Below are 24,790 nucleotides of genomic sequence, written 5' to 3' on the forward strand. Positions count from 1 at the left end.
GAACCCTTGGCTCAAACATGAAGCAAAACATCTACCTGTTATTTACAAACCTGAACCAGTAAAACCACTTTAAGAACCGAAAAAAAATGCGATCACTTGACAGAGATGACAGAGCTTGACTACTCTATTATGTGAACCAGAACAGTAATGAAGTTGTAAACAAATTTTAACCGAATTAAGTTAACGCATCTATCCTTAATGCAAGAATATTGTCATTTCAGCAGTCATTTTTAAAGCTAAGGACACTATCCAAAGTTGTATTTTTATTTAAAGTCAAAAGTGATACAAATCTGGAAGCTGGCAAATCCTTTTTGTTCCCTATTTGCCTCCATTCACTTCTCCACTGCATTCCTCAGCAAAATTTTCAAAACCCCTGTTTTTGTCTAATTCTGCTTCAACTTCAGTAGCTGGTAGCAAAGCTGAAGCACTTGAAAATCCCTGCTCAGAGTGGTTTGGTTTTCCACTGCTGGGGACAAGATTAGACTGCTGGCATTGGTCTGCATAGAAAACAATAACACTAAAGCATTCATTTCTAATTTTAAAAGAAAAAACTTCCTCAAAATTAATATCCGAAGAAATATATAGGTAAATCAGATCTGAATCTGTCAAATCACAGTAGTGCCCTCCTCATTCTTCCTCCCCCCGACCCTCCTAACTAACAGCGCTGCCAAAGAGGCAGATGTGACACTGACAATTAAATTCATTGACATGAAGTCTGGCTACAAAACAAAAAGAAACTTTGTCCCTGCCGCATCTATTTTTTTATCTTTTTCCTGCATTTTATAATGAACTCATGCAAGCAGAAAGGGGGTTGTGTTGGGGTTTTGTGTGTTTTGTTTTTTTTTTTAAACAGGCATAAGAGCTGTGCAAGACAAAACTGAACAAACTTTTTCACTTCAGAAAGATTTTATATTACCAACTCATTTCTCTTCACAACTAAAGGTGATTAAAAAATAAATCCATAGTAATAAAAAAAACCCTGTAATCAGACTGCTTTTCAAGTATGTTTCTCCCCTCGTGAAAGAATTGCATTAGCCGTACTACCAATTAAAACCCACGTCACAATCGTTAGGATTCGGACTGTAGATCCACATCTCCCGGAACTGGGCTCAGCTGGATTCCCAGTTGAGTTTACGCAAGACTGGAAGCGGGAGGCCGATGGGCACACTCGCATGCATTACACCACTCCTCAGCTCCCTGATTCTGACCACATCCGCTGTCACACCCCCATCACATCCCCGAAACAGGAGAAACAGCACAGGAGCCACCAAGTGACCTGGGACAGGTACCATTCTTCGCTGATCAACCAGGCGCCAATCTGGTTTGTGCTGATGGAGATGCACTTTGCAGACCTACCAGACTGCAGAAGTTTACCCACAATGTTTCTACATAGCACAGCATAAAACACATCTTATTATTTCATTCAGTCCGGAATTCACATCTCCATCTATTGCAATTATGGAAGCCAATGAAAAGTCAATGAGAGGGGTTCTACAAGAGTTGGTCCCAGCATTAAACATTAATACATATGAAAAATAAAAGGGGACAAACTTCCAAGTCACTGTTAGTGATGGTGACAGGTTCAACTTCTCTTCCTTCTGAAGTTCACCTCCCATTAATGCAAGAGAAAAGTGCAACTTTGCAGCATGTTTGTTCACATCAAGTTTTTCCTCAAGAACACATTTTGCGGTAACAAAATATGGTCTATAAAGTTGCAAAGTGCACAAGCTGAAGGCACAGAGTACAAACACATAGGAAAACAGATTTCAAAATACCAAGTAACCAAAAAGAAGAGATAAAAGAAAAATCTGGAATTTAAAACTCCCTGACAGAAGATACATTTATATGGGACCAACTCTTAAAAGGTGACAATTTTTCAACTAATGAACAAATACTGCAAAATAATGAAACTTTATTCTTATTATTTAAGTAAAAGCTCCAGAAAATACCTTGAAGTTTAAAAACTAATACACTGACGTGTTAACTAGTTTTAAGAATGTCCTTAATATTAAGAAAAGAGTGCAAAAAAGATTCTTCCATTCTAACGCTTTTGGAAGCTGCTGATTTCGGCTGCCCATTTCCACTTTGAAAGGATTGTTTTTCAAGGTGCATTCCTCACAAAAATTGCAGAACGTGAACTTGTTGAGAGGCTAGACCAAGGGATCATGTCTTTCAAAGTCATCCCAATTGTAGCAGCAACTGACATTTTATTATATGAAGAAGAAAGTCCAAAACTCTTCTTTGAGGCATAGTTCGTGTCAGAGCTTGAGTATCAGCAGTTGCCAAAGGAGGCTCCAGATACCACCTGTGCTCCTCCAGTGTCTGTTCTGGCTAGGAATAGAAGCCGATCCAGTATATTCACTATCTGTACCCCCTGGAACTTGCACAAGCTGATGAGCCATCTGAAATTATATGAAAAGTTCAAGAAATTCTCTCATATTAAACTTCCACCTTATGTCCTTTGCCCTCCTTCCCCCAACAACCCAAAAAGCAGCATTGCCTGCAAAACGTTCACAGTGTGAACTGAAGCTGATATACCAGGTAAACCTCCATTCACTCACTTCACACTGTAGCAAGAGTTCATCATAAAACTGTGTAAGGTTTTATGGTAGGAAATAAAGCAAACACACTCAGCTGAAAACTCAGGAGGAAACTTGGTGGAAAGAATGAAATAAAATGAAGTTAACAACAGTATCAGAACAGATACTACTCCCCAATCCCTAAGGCTATTTAATGACAATCAGGACCTTGTACTCAAATCCTGCCCTAGAATGTATGAGACTACATTCTCTCCTGGCCAAATATTGGCTCAGCGCAAAAGATGGGACCTTTGACTCACTGCACTCAAATTAGGGCTGTCTGAAGTACGGCAGCCAACCGAGAATGGAAGTACCATTCCTCCCTGTGCTTCTTCTCCCCACCCATTAATCTATACTGGGGGAAATTAAGGGAGTAACAAAGTGAAAAACCTGCAGCAAGACACCTTATCTACAGATGGAAGAGAACTTCCCTGCTGCATGACTCAGTCGTTTGTAGTGAAACACTGCCTTTAGTATCTCAACGCAGGGGATCCCGGGTTCTATTAGACACATAATTGAGGGTTCCAAGTTGAAAAGCACAACCCTTCCAAACCCTCTGTTCTGTCAACAGGCAGAAACACGCAGCACCAGCGGGTGATTTACATCAGAAGTTCACTGTGTCATCATTTCACTGCCTATTATATGTATCTTGACCAGGCAGAGACTTGGGACAGTTACACTCTTTGTCCTCAGGACCTCAGCTGTGTACTTCAACGAAGTGGTAGTATCTTGGCCTCGGTAGATAGGATATCTCACTACCTTACAGGCGGCTGTGGGACTTTCTCACAGCTAGCCAAGCTCTAGACCCCAGAAGTTTCTATCATTACTTAGAACGGTAAAGGTTACATTTGCAATGTGGAGGTGCAGCCTCTGACACCTCGCCACCCCCCCTGAGAACCCAGAAGCCCACTGCTCCCTGCATGCCCAACCCATCGGGGACTCCAGCACACTGGAGGGCAGGGTTAGATGCTACTTACTGTAACTTAACTCTTCTCCAGCTCTCTTGCGTGACTGGTCACCTCTAGGAAAGAAGGCGAAGACAGATATTTTCATTTTAAGAAAAGGATAACAATAGTGAAACACCCAAGCATAATCCACAATTCGTACAGATTTTAGAAACAAAATGCAAACGTAGTAGCAGTAACACATGACTGCAGGATTTTCAATTTACTAAAGCAGAAGCATAAGCTGTATTTTATAGATTTAATTAGCTCATCCTTTTGTTAGAGATAGTAGGTTTGATTTTATAGGATAATTTTTTACAAAATGAAGATAAGCAAAAATTACTCCTATGCAGTGTGGTCTTCAGTCATGCGTAAAAATGTTTTCCTTAATTCCAACTTCCCAACCAAACTTTATAGAACTACAGGAAAAACTCTGCATGTATCAGTATAAAAAGGCAAGATGCTCCTGAAAACCCAACAATTGGACTCTAAGCAAGTCTGTGCTGACAGCACTCCCTCTTCAAGCAGAAGATTTAAATAAATAACTAAAGCTGTATAAACACCAGTTGACATCACTGGTCCTGAATACCCAAGGTCAAACTCCCATCTATTTGGAAAACATTTTTTCCTTTTATTCTTGTGCACACAAACTCTTAAAGCTGGAAAATCTCACTGCTTCTTCTGATGACAGATATGCTGTTGAAACTGCTATATAAGGAACAGAGGTTCCAATATATTTTCATCACAATAGTTATAATTTCACAATTATCTCGTGGAATTTGGTAGAAACTGGGTGTTTTTTTTCTTATAATATAAAGTATTCTTCCCTGAAACCACTCTTCAGGTGATGGACCTGCTGTGTGTGCCTTGATTAAGGTCTTTCACAAGAGATATACCGCCAGGCAACCAGCTTGTTTCTGCAGCAACAGTATTTATGACTATTTCAACTAGAACCTGACATCCCATTAATGCTGACGAAGCCACCTCACTGTGCTGTGCTCCTCACGGTTACTGTGGTAGGAAGTGCAGCAGCAACGACATCCCTATTTTTGGGCACAATTATAGGAGAACAGATGACACTTCATGCTAACCCAGAAGAGAAACAGAACATGAAGAGAAGAGAACATGAAATGATAGAGTTCAAGGTGAAGTAAAGAGGGGGGCCAGTAAAACCACCACCATGGAATTTTGGAGGGCAGACTTTGGCCTGTTCAGGACGTTGGTTACGAGGGCTCCCTGGGAGAGAGTCCCGAAGGGCAAAGCGGTCCAGGAAGGCTGGACTTTCTTCAAGGAGGCAGTCTTAAAGACACAGGAGCAGGCTGTCCCCATGTGCCGCAAGACAAACTGGCAGGGAAGATGACAGGCCTGGCTGAACAGGGAGCTCTTGCTGGGACTCAGGAGAAAAGGAGGCTCTACCACTTATGGAAGAAAGGGCAGGCGACTCAAGAGGAGTACAGGGGTCTCATTAGGACTTGCAGAGAGGAAATTAGAAAGGCAAAAGCCCAGCTAGAACTCAGGCTGGCCACTGTTGTAAGGGACAACAAAAAATGTTTTTACAAATACATCAACAACCAAAAGAGGGCCAAGGAGAATCTCCATCCCTTACTGGATGCAGGGGGGAATATTGCCAACAAGGATGAGGAAAACGGATTGGTACTTAGTGCCTTCTTTGCCTCAATCTTTAATAGACAGATTGGTTATTTCCAGGGTAGTCAGGCCCCTGTGCTGGAAGACAGGGAAGGAGAGCAGAATAAACCTCCCATAATCCAGGAGGAAGCAGTTAATGACCTGCTATGCCACCTGGACACTTACAGGTCTATGGGGCCAGATGGGATCTACCCAAGAGTGCTGAGGGAACTGGCAGAGAAGCTGGCCAAGCCACTCTCCATCATCTATCAGCAGTCCTGGCTAACAGGGAAGGTCCCAGATGACTGGAGGATTGCCAGTGTAACACCCATCTACCAGAAGGCCAGAAGGAGGATCCAGGGAACTACAGGTCTGTCAGCCTGACCTCAGTGCCGGCAAGATTATGGAGCAATTCATCCCGAGTGTGCTCACTGGGCATGTGAAGGACAACCAGGGGATCAGGCCCAGACAGCATGCATTCACGAAAGGCGGGTCCTGCTTGACCAACCTGATCTCCTGCTATGACAAGGCAACCCACCTAGTGGATGAGGGAAAGGCTGTGGATATTCTCTACCTGGACTTTAGTAAGGCCTTTGACACTGTTCCCCACAGCACCCTCCTGGGGAAACTAGCTGCTCATGGCTTGGATGGGTGTACTCTTTGCTGGGCAAAAATCTGGCTGGATGGCCGAGCGCAGAGAGTGGTGGTGAATGGATTTAAATCCAGCTGGAGGCCAGTAACAAGTAGTGTCCCTCAGGGCTCAGTTTTGGGTAGGGTCTTGTTTAACATTTTTATTAATGCTTGGGATGAGGGGATCAGGTGCGCCTTCAGCAAGTTTGCAGATGACACCAAACTGGGTGAGAGTGTTGATATGCTTGAGGGTAGGAAGTCTCTGTAAACTGATCCGGACAGACTGGATCGATGGGCCAAGGCCAGCTGTATGAGTTTCAACAAGGACAAGTGCCAGGTCCTGCTCTTGGGTCACAACCACCCCATGCAACGCTACAGGCTTGGGGAGGAGAGGCTGGAAAGCTGCTAGGCGGTAAAGGACCTTGGGGTGTTGGTCGACAGCTGGCTGAACGCGAGCCAGCAGTGTGCCCAGGTGGCCAAGAAGGCCAACAGCATCCTGGCTTGTGTCAGGAATGGTGTGGCCAGCAGGAGCAGGGAGGTGATCGTGCCCCTGTACTCGGCACTGGTGAGTACTGTGCCGCACCTCGAGTACTGTGTGCAGTTTTGGGCCCCTCACTACATGAAGGACAGAACACAGAGGCATGTCAGAGAAGGGCAACGAGGCTGCTGAGGGGTCTGGAGAACCAGTCTTACGATGAGTGCCTGGGGGAGCTGGGGCTGTTTAGTCTGGAGAAGAGGAGGCTGAGGGCGGACATTATTGCTCTCTACAACTACCTGAAAGGAGGTTGTAGCGAGGTGGGGGTTGGTCTCTTCTCCCATGTAACCAGCGATAGGACAAGAGGCAATGGCCTCAAGTTCTGTCAGGGGAGATATAGATTAGATATTAGGAAACATTTCTTTACTGAAAGAGTGGTCAGGCATTGGGACAGGCTGCCCAGGGAGGTGGTTGAGTCACCATCCCTGGAGCTGTTCAAAAAACCTGTAGATGTGGCAGTTCAGAATATGGTCTAGTAGGCATGATGGGTTGGGTTGACGGTTGGACTTGACGATCTTAGAGGTCTTTTCCAACCTATGATTCTATGATATACGATTCCCGAACATAAGCAGCAGCACATTACATCTTCAAGTAAATATCAAGGCAAAATGCATTTCAAGTACCACCGCAAAATGCCATGTAATAAACTATATCACACAGCATTCAGTTTTCTTTTACCTGTGCCCTTTCAATGATGACAGACTAACATTTTATACAACTTCCACCAGACTGCACTGATTCCCTGGCAGTACAACCAAATAAAATATATTGTGGAAAACACATTCATCAGAGACTAAATGCCATCAAACAGTTACTCCACTGCAAAGTTTTGTTTTGCATTTTTATGTAATACATTAAAAGCAAGCTACACAGAAACAGCAGTTGCACCAAAGCATGGGCTAGGGTGGGCTAATTTTCTAAACCTACAAGGCATACCAGAACTCTTCACATGACCAATATCCAGAAGATCACATACTTCAGAAAGCCGAGAGGAAAAGAAACTCTTGGAAATTAGATTCTTCAAGCAATACGTGACACAGAAACCTTTACTTAGTTATCCCCTGTACGACCATCCTCAAGCCCTAATCTCTTCTTTGTCCCCACTTATCACACAGAACAGAAACACTTTCCTATGGAACTGAATTAGTTCCAGCACTAGAAAATTACTTTTCTGCATAAAACAGGAGTTGCTGAAATATATTCTGAGGATCCCACAGAGTCTCTAACAAGAAAGCAGCACAGAGGCATCTAGCCTTTGCAATGGTCAGTATCCTTCCCAGCCTTTTACACAGTATCCTCCTCACAGTACCCACCAAAGAACGTCACAGCCAAGCAGACAAGACTGTCTTATTTTCATGTAACTAGGGAAAAGTGGTTTTGAAATTGATTGGTTTTCTACCTGAAATTTCATTTTTAATTCTCCATGAAGTGTGAAAACGCAATTGTAAGCAGAACTATTATAAGCCACCTACAGAACTATTAAGATTAAAAATCAGACAAAACTAAAATGTTCCTTTTTTTTTTTGTTTCGTTCTGTGCATTACATTCTTTCGGACATTAGGAAGCATTTCTTTACCGAGGGGGTGGTCAAACTCTGGGAACAGGCTTCCTGGAGTGGTGGTCGATGCCCCAAGCCTGTCAGTGTTTAAGAGGGATTTGGACAGTGCACTTAACATGCTTTAACTTATGGTCAAGCCTGAATTGGTCAGGCAGTTGGACTAGATGGTCACTGCAGGTCCCTTTCAACTGAAATAGTCTAGTCTATTCTACTGTCAGCATTATGTGCCTACTCGGTTTCAGTCAGTCTCAGACTTCTGTTTCTTGGTCCAAATGCACTGTTTTTCCCAGCCCAAGCTCTCATGGCTTTCTTTTTAGTGTCTTAACTCATGCTTATCTACCAAAAAATTATTTTCCTCAACTGAAAACCTTTCAAGGAGCGAGTCTACAACACCATTTGCATTTGGGTCATTAGCAGAGTTTTGAAGCTCAATAAATTACCAAGCTTTGAAGAAAGAGATTACTCTTTAGGAATATACAAAAGTATGAAATCCAGGAGTACATCTAACACTAAACGTGCCCACATCCAGTGGGTGGTCACACTACAGGACCAGACTCTCAGCGTTACACAGGCAACAGCAAAGATGAAGATGCAGTCTCTTCGTGCAAAAGTGAACCTCTCAGGAACAGAGCACATATAGCTTCCCCAGCCTGATCTTGGATTGTCAGACTACTGCAAGAGCGGCACACTGCTGTGGTGAAAGCGCTGTGCTTCTGCCTCAGCAGTTCAATAGCACAGCACAGAGCAACAGGCACAGCCCAGGGTGAACAAATACAGGTTATGAAAATTTTCTGCTGTCTCTTTTTTTGTTTGCTCTTCCCCCCCCCCCGAGTTCAATACTCCAAAGAGAAATGCCTATTTAAAATAAACACCTTGACTGTGTGTCAGGCTCTGAAAGTGGAATAAGGAGAAGTCATCAACTGACATTTTCAGAAGAGTCATGAAAAAAAGTCAGCTTACAGAAAATAAGTGGCCAAAATAAAGGCTGAACAAGAGCATGATCACGCACTAGAAGCGCAATCAAAACACAGGGATGCATGAACTGTAAACAATCTGTTTCATAAAGATATTTCAAGACTTCCGATCATCTACTTTTTGGTACCATCTGCAGGGTTGGTAGTGCTCAAAACGTGGAAAACATGGTCATACTTCAGCTACTGAGTTGTGAAGGTTATTTACTAACTCATAAATTATTTCTTCACTATTTTAACGTGTATCCATTTTTACCATTTCAGCAGTCCAGCACAATTACTACTGAAGAATAATAATTATTACCTAGTAAATCCATTCTGCATAAGCTCTCTTTGAAGCTTCTGGTCTTGAGCAGCATATTCCTGAAGCTCAGATTCCACAGCAGGGGGTAGAATATTTGGGATGAATTTAGAAAATAAAGCTGGTGCCATCTGTACCCATTCTGTAAGAAGAAGAAAAGCAACAACAAAACATGTGGAAAAGATCTTCTGTGAAAATTTTACTCTGACAAATGTAACTTTGCTCTATATTAAATACATTTTAGGATCTTGAATTTAAAAAAAACAAAAACAAAAAACCACAAAAAAAACTCCCCACAAACCCACACCACTAACCAAACCCCCCAAACCACCCCCAAAATCCACAGAAACGAACCCTTAAAGCAGAACAAATAATCAGACTGTTAACATCAGATGTTTACATGCAGATAAAGGAATTACTACTTTTTTGGTCATCAGCTTCTTCATCAAATTGAAATTCCGCTCTTGCTGCACCTCACAGGGCCTGCTGAGTCTCTGGACATTCTCAAGGACAGGCACCGACGATCAGCAAACTCACCTTGATAAATGGATCGTTTGTAACACTTTACTCCGGGAAGCATATTCACAAAATTTACACCTCTCTTCCCTGAGTTTTACTTCTAGAAAGCACAGCAGTATCGCCATACAACCCTGCTTCTCCATCCCCCTTTTCAAATGAATTAACGCAATTCTCCCACTGATCTTCCAAAGCTTAGACGAACACGTTTTTAATGTTCATTATATAAAATTAACCTGTATTAGTTCAGCTTCAGGAGAGAAACGTGATTTCATTTCAGTACACTGAACATTGCCTTACAGGAGCAAGACAGTTTAACTTAGAGCTGATTCAAGGCTGATTATAAAGAAACACAGAAGACTGAGTGAAGCCTGAAAATTGGGTTTATAGCAACTGTGTGTGAAATTCCGAGAAAAAATAAATACTCCTCAAGTATTTCTGAGGCCACACTTTCCAGAGTTTGTAGCCGTTATCCTATATTTCATCTTTACTTCAAGAAGAGAAATGCTTTTAAATATATTCACTAAGGCACATCATGAGTTCTTGTCCAAGCCCACATATGCTTATTTGGTTGATGTCAAGATTCAACAGCCTTTACTCAGCAAACTCACTAAATAATCATTACTGGAGTAAGGCGGTTGAAACAAAAACCAGTGCATTAACCGTCCTCATCACAAAATCATACAATCATTAAGGCTGGAAAACACCTTTAAGATCATCAAGTCCAACCGTAAACCTAACACTGCCAAGTCCACCACTAAACCATGTCCACAGTGCCACATCTACACATCTTTTAAACACCTCCAGGGATGATGACTCCACTGCTTCCCTGGGCAGCCGGTTCCAATGTCTGACCACTCTCTCAGTAAAGAAATTTTTGCTAATATCCAATCTAAATCTCCCCTGACGCACCTTGAGGCCATTGCCTCTCGTCTTATCACTGGTTAGTTGGGAGAAGAGACCAACCCCCACCTCACTACAACCTCCTTTCAGGTAGTTGTAGAAAATGATAAGGTCCTCTCTCAGCCTCCCCTTCTCCCCACTAAACAGCCCCAGCTCCCTCAGCCGCTCCTCATAAGACTTGTTCTCCAGACCCCTCACCAGCCTCATTGCCCTTCTCTGGACGTGTTCCAGCACCTCAATGTCCTCCTTGTAGTGAGGGGCCCAACACTGCACACAGCACTCAAGGTGCGGCCTCACCAGTGCCAAGTACAGGGGCACGATCGCCTCCCTACTCCTGCTGGCCACTCTATTCCTGACACAAGCCAGGATGCTGTTGGCCTTCTTGGCCACCTGGGCACACTGCTGGCTCATGTTCAGGCAGCTGTCAATCAACACCCCAAGGTCCTTTTCAGCTGGGCAGCTTTCCAGCACCTCCTCCCTAAGCCTGTAGCATTGCATGGGGTGGTTGTCACCCACAAACAGGACCCAGCACTTGGCCTTGTTGAACCTCATGCAGCTGGCCTCGACCCAGTCTGTCCAGATCCCTCTGCAGAGCCTTCCTATCCTCGAGCAGATTGACACTCCCACCCAACTTGGTGTCATCTGCAAACTTACTGAGGGAGCACTCAATCCCCTCATCTGGATCATTGATAAAGATGTTAAACAAGATCGGATGCAAAACCGAGCCCTGGGGAACACCACTCGTGACCGGCTGCCAGCTAGATTTAACTCCATTTACCACCACCCTCTGCGTTCGGCCATCCAGCCAGATTTTTGCCCAGCAAAGAGAACACCCATCCAAGCCATGAGCAGCTAGTTTCCCCAGGAGGGTGCTGTGGGGAACAGTGTCAAAGGCCTTACTAAAGTCTGGGTAGACAACGTCCACAGCCTTTCCTGCATCCACTAAGCAGGTTGCTTTGTCATAGCAGGAGATCAGGTTGGTCGAGCAGGACCTGCCTTTCATAAACCCATGCTGGCTGGGGCTGATGGTCTGGCTGTCCTGTATGTGCCGTGCAATGGCACTCAGGGTGATGTGCTCCATAAGCTTCCCTGGCGTCAAGGTCAGGCTGAGAGACCTGTAGTTCCCTGGATCCCCCAGATCACAGCAGTGCTCAATAAAACAACATATACCAAAAAAACCCTCTACAGGCATGAAACAGCACTTTTCATCTTATGAACTACAGTAAAAGGTACCACATAGAACACCTTACCTACTGAAAACCGACTGCTACTGAACAATTTAGCCAAGCTAATAAACTGACTTGGAATTCTCAACATGAAATACTGTGGTAGGGTATTTCATGCCACTGCCAGATTATTCTAGGTGAGGTGGAAAGAGTATTTCAGATTAAATCCAAGCGGGCCAACTAGCAGCCAGAGCACCTGCCCAGGCTTCAGCCTTCTCTATTGTGCCCACCACATACTGGAATCAGAAGACAGTCTTTGCCGGCAACATTTGCAGTCTAACAGCTATCAAGTACTTTCAACTTGAAGAGAAAGTAAAAGAAAAGAAAGGGAAGTGAAAGGCCATGGCCACCAGCCACATCAGCGTAGCTTCTCCTTCTGCTCTCTGCGCTGTCTAAACAGACGCTTCCCAGTGCGGTTCCAGTCCCCCAGCACCTCCCACTGGCCAAATTTTCTGCTTTACTTCCCTAGTCCCCATGACACATCCAACGGAGCACGGCCCACAGAATAAGTGAGAAGCACTACCTCAGGGGAACTCTTGCCCCGACTGTTTCAGAATTCATCCTCAAGAACCAGCACCACCAAAGAATACCCTTTTACATCAAGAAGTCTATTCTGTGCTCTTCTGGTCAGACTGACATTAAAACTCCTCGCTTTCTCAGAGGCTGAGAAGTTTGAGGGCAGGTAATTAGAGCAAATGTGTACCTGTATAAGCAATAGCTTAAAGTCAATCACCTGGGTCTTTGTACCCAGCTGTAGAAAGCAGTATCACAAGTTGTAGGAACATTTTTTTATTGTACTTAAAGATCTTACAGACTTAAGACAACTATTCAAAAACATGATTATGTCCATGACAGCAACGCAACCAGTATCTGTTGTGTTATGAAGTAGACATCAAGACAGAGATCATCTGAAACGGACAACTGGGAAATCACAAGTCCATCACCTACAATACTGTGTGGTACAACGAAACCATACTGAGCTGCTTTACAGAAGAATTATACTTTATACTTCTGTATATACCCTTCCTTTCTTTGGTACTGAACAGTTTGTAAAAATGAAATGAGTACTGCCTTAAAAATTATGGTAGGGTGTTCATTTTGCTGTTGCAAAAATAATCCTTGGTTGCTGAAAGTGCTTTATCCATGCATTTTGTAAATGGAGGGTCCACCACATTCCTGGCTTGTATACATACCAAACACTGCACTACAAAAAGGGTTTTTTTGGCAAAGATTTCCCATCCTCAATTCTATTTCTATAAATGGGGATTGCAAAGCAAAAACAGACTGGAGTTCTGACACAATCCTCTCGGTCACATCAGGGTAAGGAGAAAGTATCAGTATTGCAAAAGAAAGAGAAGCAAGTGCCATTTGTTTGTGGGTATTTTGAATACTTCCTGTTTCTAAACTCTTTTCAAACGCAGACTAGCTGTTTTAAAATTAGCTTGGTATTCACGTGGTACCTTGTGCAGGTCATGGAGATGAGCAATAAGAACCACCAGGGCCTTTGCATAGTAGAATTAAGCATTATGATGGACAGAACACAAGGTGCTTTTGTTTGCTAAATGTGTATTAGACAGGCAGCACGTGTATTTAGGAAAACATCACAACCACAGTACAAGAGACTCCTAGAAACATTTTTCTTTTTTACCTGGTCGTAGTGTATACAGGCCTTTCACAATATTTGCCATGGTTGAAGGAGTTATTTGAAACGGTGTTGACTGAGCTTCCAAAAGTAAAGCTGAAATAGAACGAAGAGAATTAGCCATTTTGTCTAATCAAGAAATATAGGCTCTAACAGATACATTATTGTATCAAAGAAATACAGCATTTTGGCATTTTGTTATCTGATGTCCTCACAAACAACTGGGTATGTGACTGACAACTTAATTCTCCAGAGTAATAACACATCACTCTTAAATAGAAGTATTCTGTTCAAATTATGTATGATGAAAATTTGAAGTAAGTTATTTTTCATCTGTTTTCAGACAGGCAGCAGGAGATCTGAGGAAAAAACAGGCAAGCGATGGCTCTAAGTATTCAGATGCAGAACTGAAGCAAACAATTTATTTTTAGAAGCACTCACACTGTATGCTAAACACTTGGAGATCCACAAATCCTCGCTTTACAGTACTTAGCATCTTGTCCATAAACCTAAGGCTGGATTAAAAGTTTATGAATGAAGCACAAGTAGTGTAAAATAAAGTAAAAATCAAATGAGAAAAGTTGTTTGTTCTTTTAAACACCAGTGAACATTTCTACTTCTTTTTTTGGTCTCTTCTACAGCAAACATTGCAATAATTGCATCTTCCTCTTGTGGAGAAACCTGGCAATAGCAGATTTACGGCTTATCTTTCAGTAGTGAGGCCTTTAGCTTGCCTTGTATTGATTTGAGGTTTGTACATCCATCTGAATTACAGAAACCAACAAAATAAATCAGTAAGGTTTAAACCAAGCGCTGCCTTTCAGTCTTTATGCTTCTGCAAAGGAGTTGAGCAGCATACACACCTTTCCATACCCACTATGCAGAGGGGGAAATGACTCTTTGAATTCTACCTAAAGGGCGTATCTCTTGTGCTTACACTGTGGACTATTTTTTTAAACTTCAAAGCTTCTCCCGTTCTGCCTTCAGCATCTGCCACTACAGTACTTACCATAAAAAGAAAAATCTGCAGCAGCATGTTATTCTCCTTGTGAAACTGTTTAACAGGCTCATGTAATAGGGAGATTAAAGAAGAAAGTGTTTTTTCTAACCTCTATGTAATCAAAGTGGTTATACTAAACTGCTATAGATGAATTCATTTTACAAAGAACCATCTTAAAAGTGCTTGCTCCTTTCAGATGAAGCCTTGAGGGGGTGACAGCCTGTGATTTGTTTCGTAATGACATATTTACAGCTTCTTTCCTCAAGATTTTTCAAAACAGCCTCTTGGCAGCCAGGAAAGTTGCAAATCACAACATTAAAAGGGGATAATGCTTTATAAGGAAGATACGCAGACAGTAATGCACAATCCACAGGGGTGTGTGTATGTACATATATATTTAATTAGACTGTAGCTATTTCAGCTTAAGCTTCACCAATAGATTTGTAAAGTGTCCATAGAATTCTAAATTTGTTCTTCATACGTAGACACCAAATTATGTTCCAAAGCTATGTACAACAAATTATTTTAAACAGAATAAGCCTAAAAATTAATACTGACTTAAAGACCACAAAGTCCTGAGTACAGTCACTTGAACATTTTAATGGAAGTTAAGAAGTAATTAACAGAGCTTATTGATTTCATTCCCGATAAACTGAAAACTGTGGTTTCCAGCAGTATCCAAGTTTTAACTAGCAAAAGCAACTTAAAAATATTTCAGAAGGTACTTTACACAATTGTATATGTACAGGGCATAGTGTGGAAGAGAAAGAAGCCATTCAGAGTTGCTTTAGGGACAAACACAAGCATTAACAGGAGCTGCCCACAACTACTTAACTAACTAGTGGGCATCTGACTACTTGGATATCTCCGAGTAAATGGGAAGTTGCAGGTCACACGTTACATCTATGGATGAAATCTGAAATACGGTACCTACACTCTGAGTACAGTTGCATGTAATGCCATCCTTCAATTTTTATTTTTTTTTTTTTAAATAGCATAGAACAAGTAGATGGTAGAGACAAAGAAAAAATTTATTTTCTGGTACATATGGACCAAAGACAAGAGGTGATGAGCACACCAGACTGGCACCCCCCTCACTCCTTTCAGCCCACGGCACTGGAGGTACCCAGACAAGGGGTGCCAAATGCTCCACCCTTTCTCCGTCCCTTCCAGCTAATGGGAACCCTCACAGCACCCCCCAAGTTGTCCCTTAACACGTTCAGGGTGCTGACCCACAGAAATCTTTGTACAAGTAATAGTTTAAGAGGGTAGTCCACATCTTCAGAATAGTTCAACGTTCTAAACACACAACATTATTTGTCACTTTTTTAAGGTAATATTCTTTCATGAAGCTCCTTTCAACTGTGATCCTTTAAGATAACGGGAACAGCTGTATTTGCAATATAACACAAGTATAATGAAAAGCCATTTGTTTCTATTCTACATTACTGACCCAATCATCTGGCATTAGAAAGGGATTTCATGAGTTAAATCAGTGGAAGAATTCACCTGGAAACCGATCCTACAGAAACATCATCTTCATCACTTTATTGCAGCTTCAGAAATTAACATTTCTTGTCTTTGTTTCTGCAACTGCTTACACCACATGCTACAACACAAATTTACATCACTCCTAATTCACAGTCAATAAACACGAGCATGATGGCACTCTATTCAACAACTATGTAGCTAAGTAATGACACATAGTTCCTGTTTCTCAATAAATAAAATTAAAATAATATAGTACTCATTAAACCATACAGTACAAACTAATCATCCCTACATCTTTTCTAAAAGCTCGATATCAATACCTGAAGAATGAATAGCACTGCTGTAGGATATGTACTTCCAGAATGATTTCCATAAGAATGAACAAGCCTCCTCTCCTCTCTTTGGATACATTTGAAAAAAATCTCAACGCAGGCTTATAGAGAAAGATGTAAATAAACACAAGATGTAAAACTTCTTCTCACACAAATTCATCTCCAGTTTTGCAATGAAGCCTACCTAAACATCCAATTCTATATTATTTCTTAAAGAGCATCACTTTAACTCAAGGAACAGAAACAGCTGTGCCAGACATGAAGTGACCTCTGCTGTTCTTTTACAATCTTACAAAAGACCTCCAAACACTAAGGCTTTGGCTCTAGCTTTATGAGAATCATAAATGAGACTCCACAACACAGAAGTTGCACAGACTTCTTCACCTACTCCCAGAAGCTCCACCTGCGGCATTTGCAAAGGTAGAGCAGGGCGAGGCAGAATAACACCAGAGCTCAGCTGCACGGCAGTGGTAATGACACTATGATACTATCTGACCACCTCCACAGTGTTTATGAACTAATACTATATCATTATTTACAGACTAAGTAACCAATATGCAAAGAAGTTAATTTACCTGCAAATTGTCTTGAAAATAACTCATGGCAGAAGCAAAAAAGAGAAGTGTGGGTTCCCACGATGAAATGCATTAATTGCAGAAAGATACAAGATGCTTTGAAATACCGTTGAGGTAAGACACAATACGCAGAATGGCCTCAGGATTTTTTTGAGGGATGGTGGATGAACTATATTGGAGTAAGTGAGGTATGAGCCTACAGCACTTCAGGTACTCTGCAGTAACTGAGTTACTCCATTATTGCAGAGTAACACTGAAGAAGCTTGTCCCTTGCTGAAGGTTTAAGCTGCTTCCTGACTACAGTGGGATACTTGAGGTAAGACCCCAAGATCCAGGACTCCAGTAATTCCAGGAGCAGCAGATGATATCTTAACAAATTCAAACTCACCTGTTCATAACTCAAGATTCACTTATAAAAACTAAAAAGTTAGCTACTCCAAAAATCTTTTCCTATCCATCGACATTCCTTTCAAAACAGGATTTAGTTTGCTTGACAAAGATGTAATTTTTCTGGCAGGACAGTGAAACTTTCGCATGTTAATGCACAAGATTTTCTTCCTCCCTTTGCAGTAATCTAACAGAACTTCAAAGTAAGACATTTCAACAAATCATACATAAGTATGGCTTAGGTAGACGTGTTCAAAGTTGTAATTATTCAACAGTGCACTTAAAAAAATTATAAAGTATATTCCCCTTAAAAGAAGCTCCAACTGCTTCCAGAGCTAAGGTGCTGGTGAGCTGCTGCTCTCCAGGCTTCAACAGAAGCAGAACTGATTGCTTAACGAAGCTACGAAGTAAAACAAGTGTACTCTGGAGATCTTTACCCCACTGTACAAGCTGCACACTTTAGCAGTCCACTCCAATACATATGCAATATTTATGTTATTTTGCAGAATAATGAATTTGATATCTCCACAGAAGTTGAGCCCATACACAACTGTGCGTGAGCCATACAGAGACGCGCACCAGTAACGACGGAGCTACACCACAGAATCACAGAATGGTAGGGGTTGGAAGGGACCTCTGTGGGTCATCTAGTCCAACCCCCCTGCCGAAGCAGGGTCACCCAGAGCAGGCTGCACAGGACCTTGTCCAGGTGGGTCTTGAATATCTCCAGAGAAGGAGACTCCACAACCTCCCTGGGCAGCCTGGGCCAGTGCTCCGTCACCCTCAGAGGGAAGAAGTTCTTCCTCATGTTCAGACAGAACTTCCTCTGCTTCAGTTTGTGCCCATTGCCCCTTGTCCTGTCACTGGGCACTACTGAAAAGAGCTTGGCCCCATCCTCCTGACACCCACCATTGAGATATTTGTAAGTATATATTAGCTCCCCTCGCAACCTTCTCTTCTTCAGGCTGAACAAGCCCAGCTCCCTCAGCCTCTCCTCGTAGGAGAGATGTTCCAGTCCCCTCACCATCCTTGTAGCCCTCTGCTGGACTCTCTGCAATAGCTCCTCATCTTTCTTGAACTGGTGAGCCCAGAACTGGACAGAGTACTCCAGATGAGGCCTCACTAGGGCAGTGTAGAGGGGAAGGAGAACCTCCCTCGACCTGCTGGCCACACTCTTCTTGATGCACTCCAGGATCCCATTGGCTTTCTTGGCAGAAATGCCAGTGCACCAGTGCACAGTCCCAACAAACCTTCACAGCACAGGCTCACCTGCAGTTCTGCCCTGTGGGAGTATCACCCCATCACACGCACTCAAATCTGTAGTACAATAAATTACCTTTCTGTCAGGTAAATTATATCAGCCCCATCTGACCACGCATACCCTTCTACTTCAGCGTGACAAAATCCCACTCATCTCGAACGGGGTTCCTGTATCCCAACCTTTACTCCCAAACCCAGCCCATGCAAAGCACTTGGCTGAACCCCACGTGCCAACTGTAATTAGGGAAGGGAACCGCTACAGCTGGTGCCCAAGACCTGGCTGTGGTTTGGTTGAGGTTTTTTGGGAGGTTGGCTGGGTTTTGGGGGTGGTTTTTTTGGTGTTTTTTGTTACTGTTCTTTGGCATTTCAGGTTTGTTGTTTTTTGTTTCTTTTTTTATCTGCTGCCTATTTTATTATTAAATTGACTGATGAAGCTTGATCATATATTACCTTTTCATTCCTTTAAGCCAGGTACAATTTCTACATGTTAACTACCAAACTAGAACTGAAAAAGCCTTTTGCATTAAAAGCAACCTTCCCTCTGGCTTAACCCTCCTCATTATTCTGCATTTTTACTTTCCTTTAAACAGAACTAAAAATACATTTTAGCAACTTAAATTCTTCAAAAGTTTGTAATGAATTAAAATGTAGATTAGAAAAAAAGACATAAAAAGTTGTATTTATTACTAAGCACTTGCCACTAGGCCTTTAATAAAGCCACAGATTACTTTTAAAGTATGCATTACATAGCTGAAAAGCTTTGAGGTATCTAATAAAAATGCTACAAAACAAAAAATCCAAGTCTTAATCACACGAAAAATATTCAGTGTTGTAACAAGAATAAATACGAACAACAAAGCTATAAATGTAGAAATACATACTTTTTGACTTCTATAATTGGAAAATAAGGTGGTATTTTCCTGTTTACAATTGTATGAAAGCTTATTGAAATGGGAACATTATTCCTATTTCTTTACCAAGAAGCCAGATTAAACATAACAGTCATTACCTGAGACTGTATTTTCCAATTTAAAAAGTTCCCTTACTTTGAGGTGCTGCAATTTAATCAACATGAAACAAGAAAAACAACAAACATAGCTGCAACTTCTTAAAATAATTCTTTGAAAAGTTTAGTTCAGTGACAAAATTTGTGTGTAGACTGAGTGTTATTTAAAGAATATGAGCATATTCTATAGTACTCAGTAACAATACATACTGTTTCCAATATGGTTACAATACAATTACTTAGCCCTTAGCTGTCAAATCACAGCTACCACTCCAGTATTAGTGATACCAGCCTTAAACTGGTGAGTGTGTTATTCTTGATGATCCCATCAGATCTGCAGAGCACAGAGGTTACAAGAAAGATTAATAGCTACCAAAGCTATCCTATACAGCCCTGTCTAGGATATACCTGCTGAGGTCTGAGAACAGACTGACATGAACGTGACAATTCAGTGTTTCAAAGGAGAAGGCACGGCTGAACATCCTGCAACAGCAGAGCCCCAGCACACTCCCTACACACTGGAAAAGAAGGGGAAGGTACCGGAGCTGATTTTCACTATCAATTATCCATGTCTACAATATTTGGAGGGAAGGTAGGAAGAAAGGAGAGGAAGAAAAATGTTTTTAAGGTTAGATTTGGGAATTTGAAGTGGAGGTGCATCCTGGTTTCGGCTGGGATAGAGTTAATTTTCTTCCTGATAATCGGTGTAGTGCTGTGTTTTGGATTTGGGATGAAGATAATGCCAATAACATACTGATGTTTTCAGCCGTTGCTAGGTAATCATGGACTTCTCATGCTGGCCTGCCAGGAGCACGGGAAGCTGGGAGGGGACACAGCCGGGACAGCTGATCCAGACTGGCCAAAGGGATATTCCACACCACATGGTGTCATGCTCAGTACATAAACTGGGGGAGCTGGCCAGGGACCAGCGATCGCTGCTCAGGAACAGGCTGGGCATCAGTCAGCGGGTGGTGAGTAACTGCATTATGCATCACTTGCTTTGTATGTATTACCATCATCTCTTCTCTTGCTTTCCTATTAAACTGTCTTTATCTCAACTCATCAGTTTTAGTATTTTTTTTTTTTTTTATTTTTTTCATTCTCCTCCCCAACCCAGTGCGCGGCAGGGAAGAGAGCAAGCAGCTGCGTGGTTCTAGTTGCCAGCTGGGGTTAAACCATGACATGGCGGTAAGGTTAAACTATTTGCCTACACCAAATAAGCCAGAAATCAAACACAGAACAAATTCAAAATCCTGTGAATGCATAAAAGTCATTAAAAATTACTTTTAATAAAGAACTTGGCAATAAATGCATCCCTTCCCTACACTTCAGAAAAGGACCCTTTATACTACAGAATCTTCTTGCCCCCCAAAATATTTACTGTCAAAAGGTGGCATTTCAACAGCTTTATAGCTGGGGAAAAGAGGAAATTAGCTTTTTGCTGTAGAGGAATTTGAAAGAAATCACTCCAGTTTAGTCTGATACATATACAGTGGAATGGTTCACTATTTTCTCCCAGTGCTCTGCTACCTTGCTTCATTTTTCAGGCCCTCATGAAGGAATCTTCTCACTTCATTTTACCTATCCAGACACATAGGCTAATTCTAATGACAGAGAGCAAATCACTCCACAGATGAGTAATTATGCCTTTTGTTTTATTTTACTTTATTTTTTTAAGAAATCTACCATTTAATTTTGTTGTATCATTCTTAAATTTAAAAAGCAAGAAACATAGCTTTATGAAGGTGGCAGAGTAAGCTTGTGCAGGTTTTCTTCTCATACTGATTTTGCACGCTTTAGGGAAACAAGTAAGCAAAGCAGCATCTAGGGGCTGAGTAACACCCAGTACAGTACAGAAGGAAAGAGCCTCAGCAATTGAATGGGACTTTTTTTTAACAACATATTGCTTCTGCCATCACAGTAGTCACTCTGTCCCAAAGAAAAAAGAATAATAATTTCAAACGCTTAAGGGCAGATTCTATATTAATGCTTCAGTTCAGATTAGAAATGTGCTTTTGAAGCAAATTCACTGATCATTCCCACTTACAGCTCCTTGGTTCGTATGACAGAGCTGCCTTGGAGAATATTAACTTCATTCCTTTTGGGCAAGCTTAAACCAGATGTGCTCGAACTACTAACTGGCGTTCTGTCCGCAGGACCAGACATTACAAGTGTGAAATAAAACTCTCCAAAATGCACATGAAGGTGAACACTGGGTCTTCAACACCAACACGCTGACATTTCATACTCTAGATCTGGCCGCTTTACACCACACCACTTAGTAATGTAGATGTAGCCTAAACTGTGCAAGGAAACCTTCAGCTCCTCCTACTACAGGGCACATACCTTTCCAGGTATAAACCCACGGTCCTCGAACTTCTGCTGCACCAAACCTATAATGATGCTCTATGCATTTTTGCCAAGACCAGGACACTGGGCTACACTGACTTTTGATCCAATTCAGTACAGCCATTCAAGTTCTCTTATGAAACTAACTGCTATCTCCTTATGAAACATAAGCATTAGATCTGATGTAGAAATGAGAAGCACAAAGAAGAACAACTTCTTGAATATAAATTCAGAAGGGCAGCATACAAATAGGGTGGGAGCAATGCTTTCTGTAAGAAGCTGCAAAATAACAGCAGTGTTTTCCCACCTTTTCAGGGAATATTCTCTGCAGTTTGTGGGCCAAGTCAGCAACTGGTTGTTTCTCATATGCAGACCATGAGACAGATGTCAAAATGAATGGAGAGGAAAAAAGAAATGCCAGGTCGAGCAGGCAAAAAGTCAACCCAATTCATCTTTTTCTTCCCTATCTCTGCCAAAGGATTAGGCATGGGGAGTGAATAAAACTCATACTAAACCCTGTGTTCTCTGTTGGAGCTACATATTCAGGCAATGAACCTGCCACCAGTCACAGTTCTCCTCTCAGCCTTTTGCACTGCTCCTTTTCCCCTATATTCACAAACACAACCCAGATATGGAATTTATTAACCAAAGGCATCATGTCATAGTGGTACACAGCCAGAGAGATGAGAGCCCCTTGCTTCACCGACATCAAGAGGCTTCTGGAGGTCAAGGCAGCAAAATACATCTGCCAAGTATGCAATGCTGGCTGCCCCCAGAGCAACACACCGTCCCCTGCTCACCCACTGCACAAACAACAGGCAAACCTCTGCAGAAGGAACGTGCTCCCTGCTACATTTATCAACCTCTAACAGGTATAACTAGATTCAGTCTCTGTAATTTTGTATTAAATTTGTACCTGCTGTAACCAAAAAGGACAGTTGCACAACTTCATCGTCAGACAGCTGTTCGCAACCTTCTCCAACTTGCAAGCTAATTTTGCTGGGGCTTTTCAGAAAGCACCAGTGCAGTGGAAATCTCTTCTCCAGAGTCTTTGTAAAGGAAAACATTTCGCAACATAAATGGCTCGTCTATTGAACTATGCTATATCTCCAGCAAAAAAAAAAAAAATAGAAAATAAGAAGACAGAGCAGCCAGCTCTCTTCACCTCAGCTGAATCCAAGTGACATAACTGGGAAGAAATGAAACTGTCATATGTAAGAATCTTCAGAGAAAAGTTTTGCCCAGTAACCAATTAGAAACTGCCAACATCATGAAACAGGCTGCGATTCCTCCCTCTCCTCCAGACTTCTTACAAAGATATTTTTCTTGGAAAAACATCAGAACAACTGCTACTTTTGGTGAACACACGTGATCCATTTTTACACCGGGTTTTATAGCTCTGAACTCCCACAAGCACTGACACAGAGAACTACGCTCCACAACTGCCTACGTGCTATCAGCACCTACACACAGGTAACGGCTCTGTATGCTCAGGTTTCAGCAGCTAATTCTGTAATTATCTTGATACATATCACGAACTAAAAACTAAGACAGGCAGAAGCGGAGAGCTAACGCTTTAATCCTCAATAATCATTCTGCCTGCATTTCACATTTTTTCAAGCCCAGGCTGTAGTTCTGAACCAGTAAATTTCAGGGAACTGCCTCATTCACAGGCCGCATTATCACCTTGGATTCCGATGACAATTTTAAGACCCATGAAATCCTGGGCCCTACTTATTTTACACCATTTTTGCCATGGTCCAAGAGGTTTCCTTTCCTCTGGATAAAATGGACCTGCTTCTATGCTCTGTTCCTGAGAGAGCAGATCACAAATGGGAACACGCAAACATGATCCGTCGCTTACTCCAGTCAACAGAAACAAAATGAGAAGTGTTGAAGAAAGCACTTTTCCCTCTGACAGAGGTCACTCGACTTCCTAGCTGAGTAACTTCTCTCCAGAAGTACCGGCAGAGCTTCTCTGGAAAGAACCAGCTTGTACTGAATGACACCTACCAGTACCTGGCTCCTGCAAGAGCAGAAACCACTTCCTGAACTCAAAACACTGAGATGGAAGGAAAGAAACAGCTCACACACACACGAATACAACTGGTGTAAGTACTATAGTGATATACTAAGGCTACTACTTACTTGGAAGTGCCATAACCAATCTGATACATCCTGTTTCCACCACAAACACCGTTGTAAGCAAAGAAAAAGGAGAATTCTTTTCCTCAGATTGCCTTCTAAAACCGCTTTCACCTTTATGACTAGTTTAAGTTATTGTTACTTTTCTTCTCAATATTGAGATGCTGAGCAGCTCACCAGTCCTCCCGGAGCAGGACTCCAGCCTCACGCTCACCTTCCTATCTTTAGTGTCTGGAAAGAGAACAGGGCTAACTGCAAACTCTTGCAATGGTAAAGCAAGCGATTCATCCACCAGCAGAACAACAGGATGCTGTTAATAGCTTTTCTCTTATGTTAGATTCAAAAGCAAACTTGTTGCGGGCACTAAGCTGCCAATATCAAAAAAGAGAAGAGCAGCAGTTACTTGCAAATACTCTCTGCCATTGAATTTTACCTACTGCAAGTACTAGCAGTAGAGAGTTTCAGGAGCTGTTACCCATTTTCATCACTGAAGACAGTTAAAATTCGCAATAACTGCCATTTTTCTAGACACAAGAATTAACAGGCAGGATGTTTCCAGAGCACTCAGACTGCAGTCCAGGAAAGCCAGGTCTAACCTGCCAGGAGAGACAGTGGCTACGTAAGTAAAAAACCCACATATTTCTGAATTTTACTGCTTACAAGTCATCTCACGCAGAACTTCAGCAGGAACAAAGACAACGTTCTCCACTACCTCTTCCCTAGTGACAAGGGGATATTATCCGCATCTTCCCCTCCATTTCTGAAGCTTCTTGTAAATAAGATGCTGTATCTTTGCTTGCTACATTCAGTTGAG

General features: G+C 42.1%; 1 protein-coding gene across 3 annotated transcripts in view; it reads right to left on the minus strand.

Annotated features, from left to right (window-relative positions):
- Positions 1–2,276: 2,276 nt before the first annotated feature.
- The window catches only part of CACUL1 (CDK2 associated cullin domain 1), a 56,427-nt gene continuing 33,913 nt past the window's right edge, over positions 2,277–24,790 (minus strand). For 2 of the 3 annotated variants that reach the window (XM_075423821.1, XM_009937766.2), the window contains 4 exons: positions 13,438–13,527; positions 9,148–9,286; positions 3,557–3,600; positions 2,277–2,402 (listed from right to left, as the gene is read on the minus strand). In XM_075423821.1, coding sequence (XP_075279936.1) covers positions 2,362–2,402; positions 3,557–3,600; positions 9,148–9,286; positions 13,438–13,527 — 314 coding nt within the window. In that variant the 3' untranslated portion in view covers positions 2,277–2,361. Of the gene's footprint in view, positions 2,403–3,556; positions 3,601–9,147; positions 9,287–9,572; positions 9,682–13,437; positions 13,528–24,790 lie in introns of those variants that run through there. The other variant, XM_075423822.1, reaches the window with a different exon arrangement.

Source organism: Opisthocomus hoazin, chromosome 6 (genome assembly GCF_030867145.1).
Source record: "Opisthocomus hoazin isolate bOpiHoa1 chromosome 6, bOpiHoa1.hap1, whole genome shotgun sequence".
In the NCBI taxonomy this organism is placed as follows: domain Eukaryota; kingdom Metazoa; phylum Chordata; class Aves; order Opisthocomiformes; family Opisthocomidae; genus Opisthocomus; species Opisthocomus hoazin.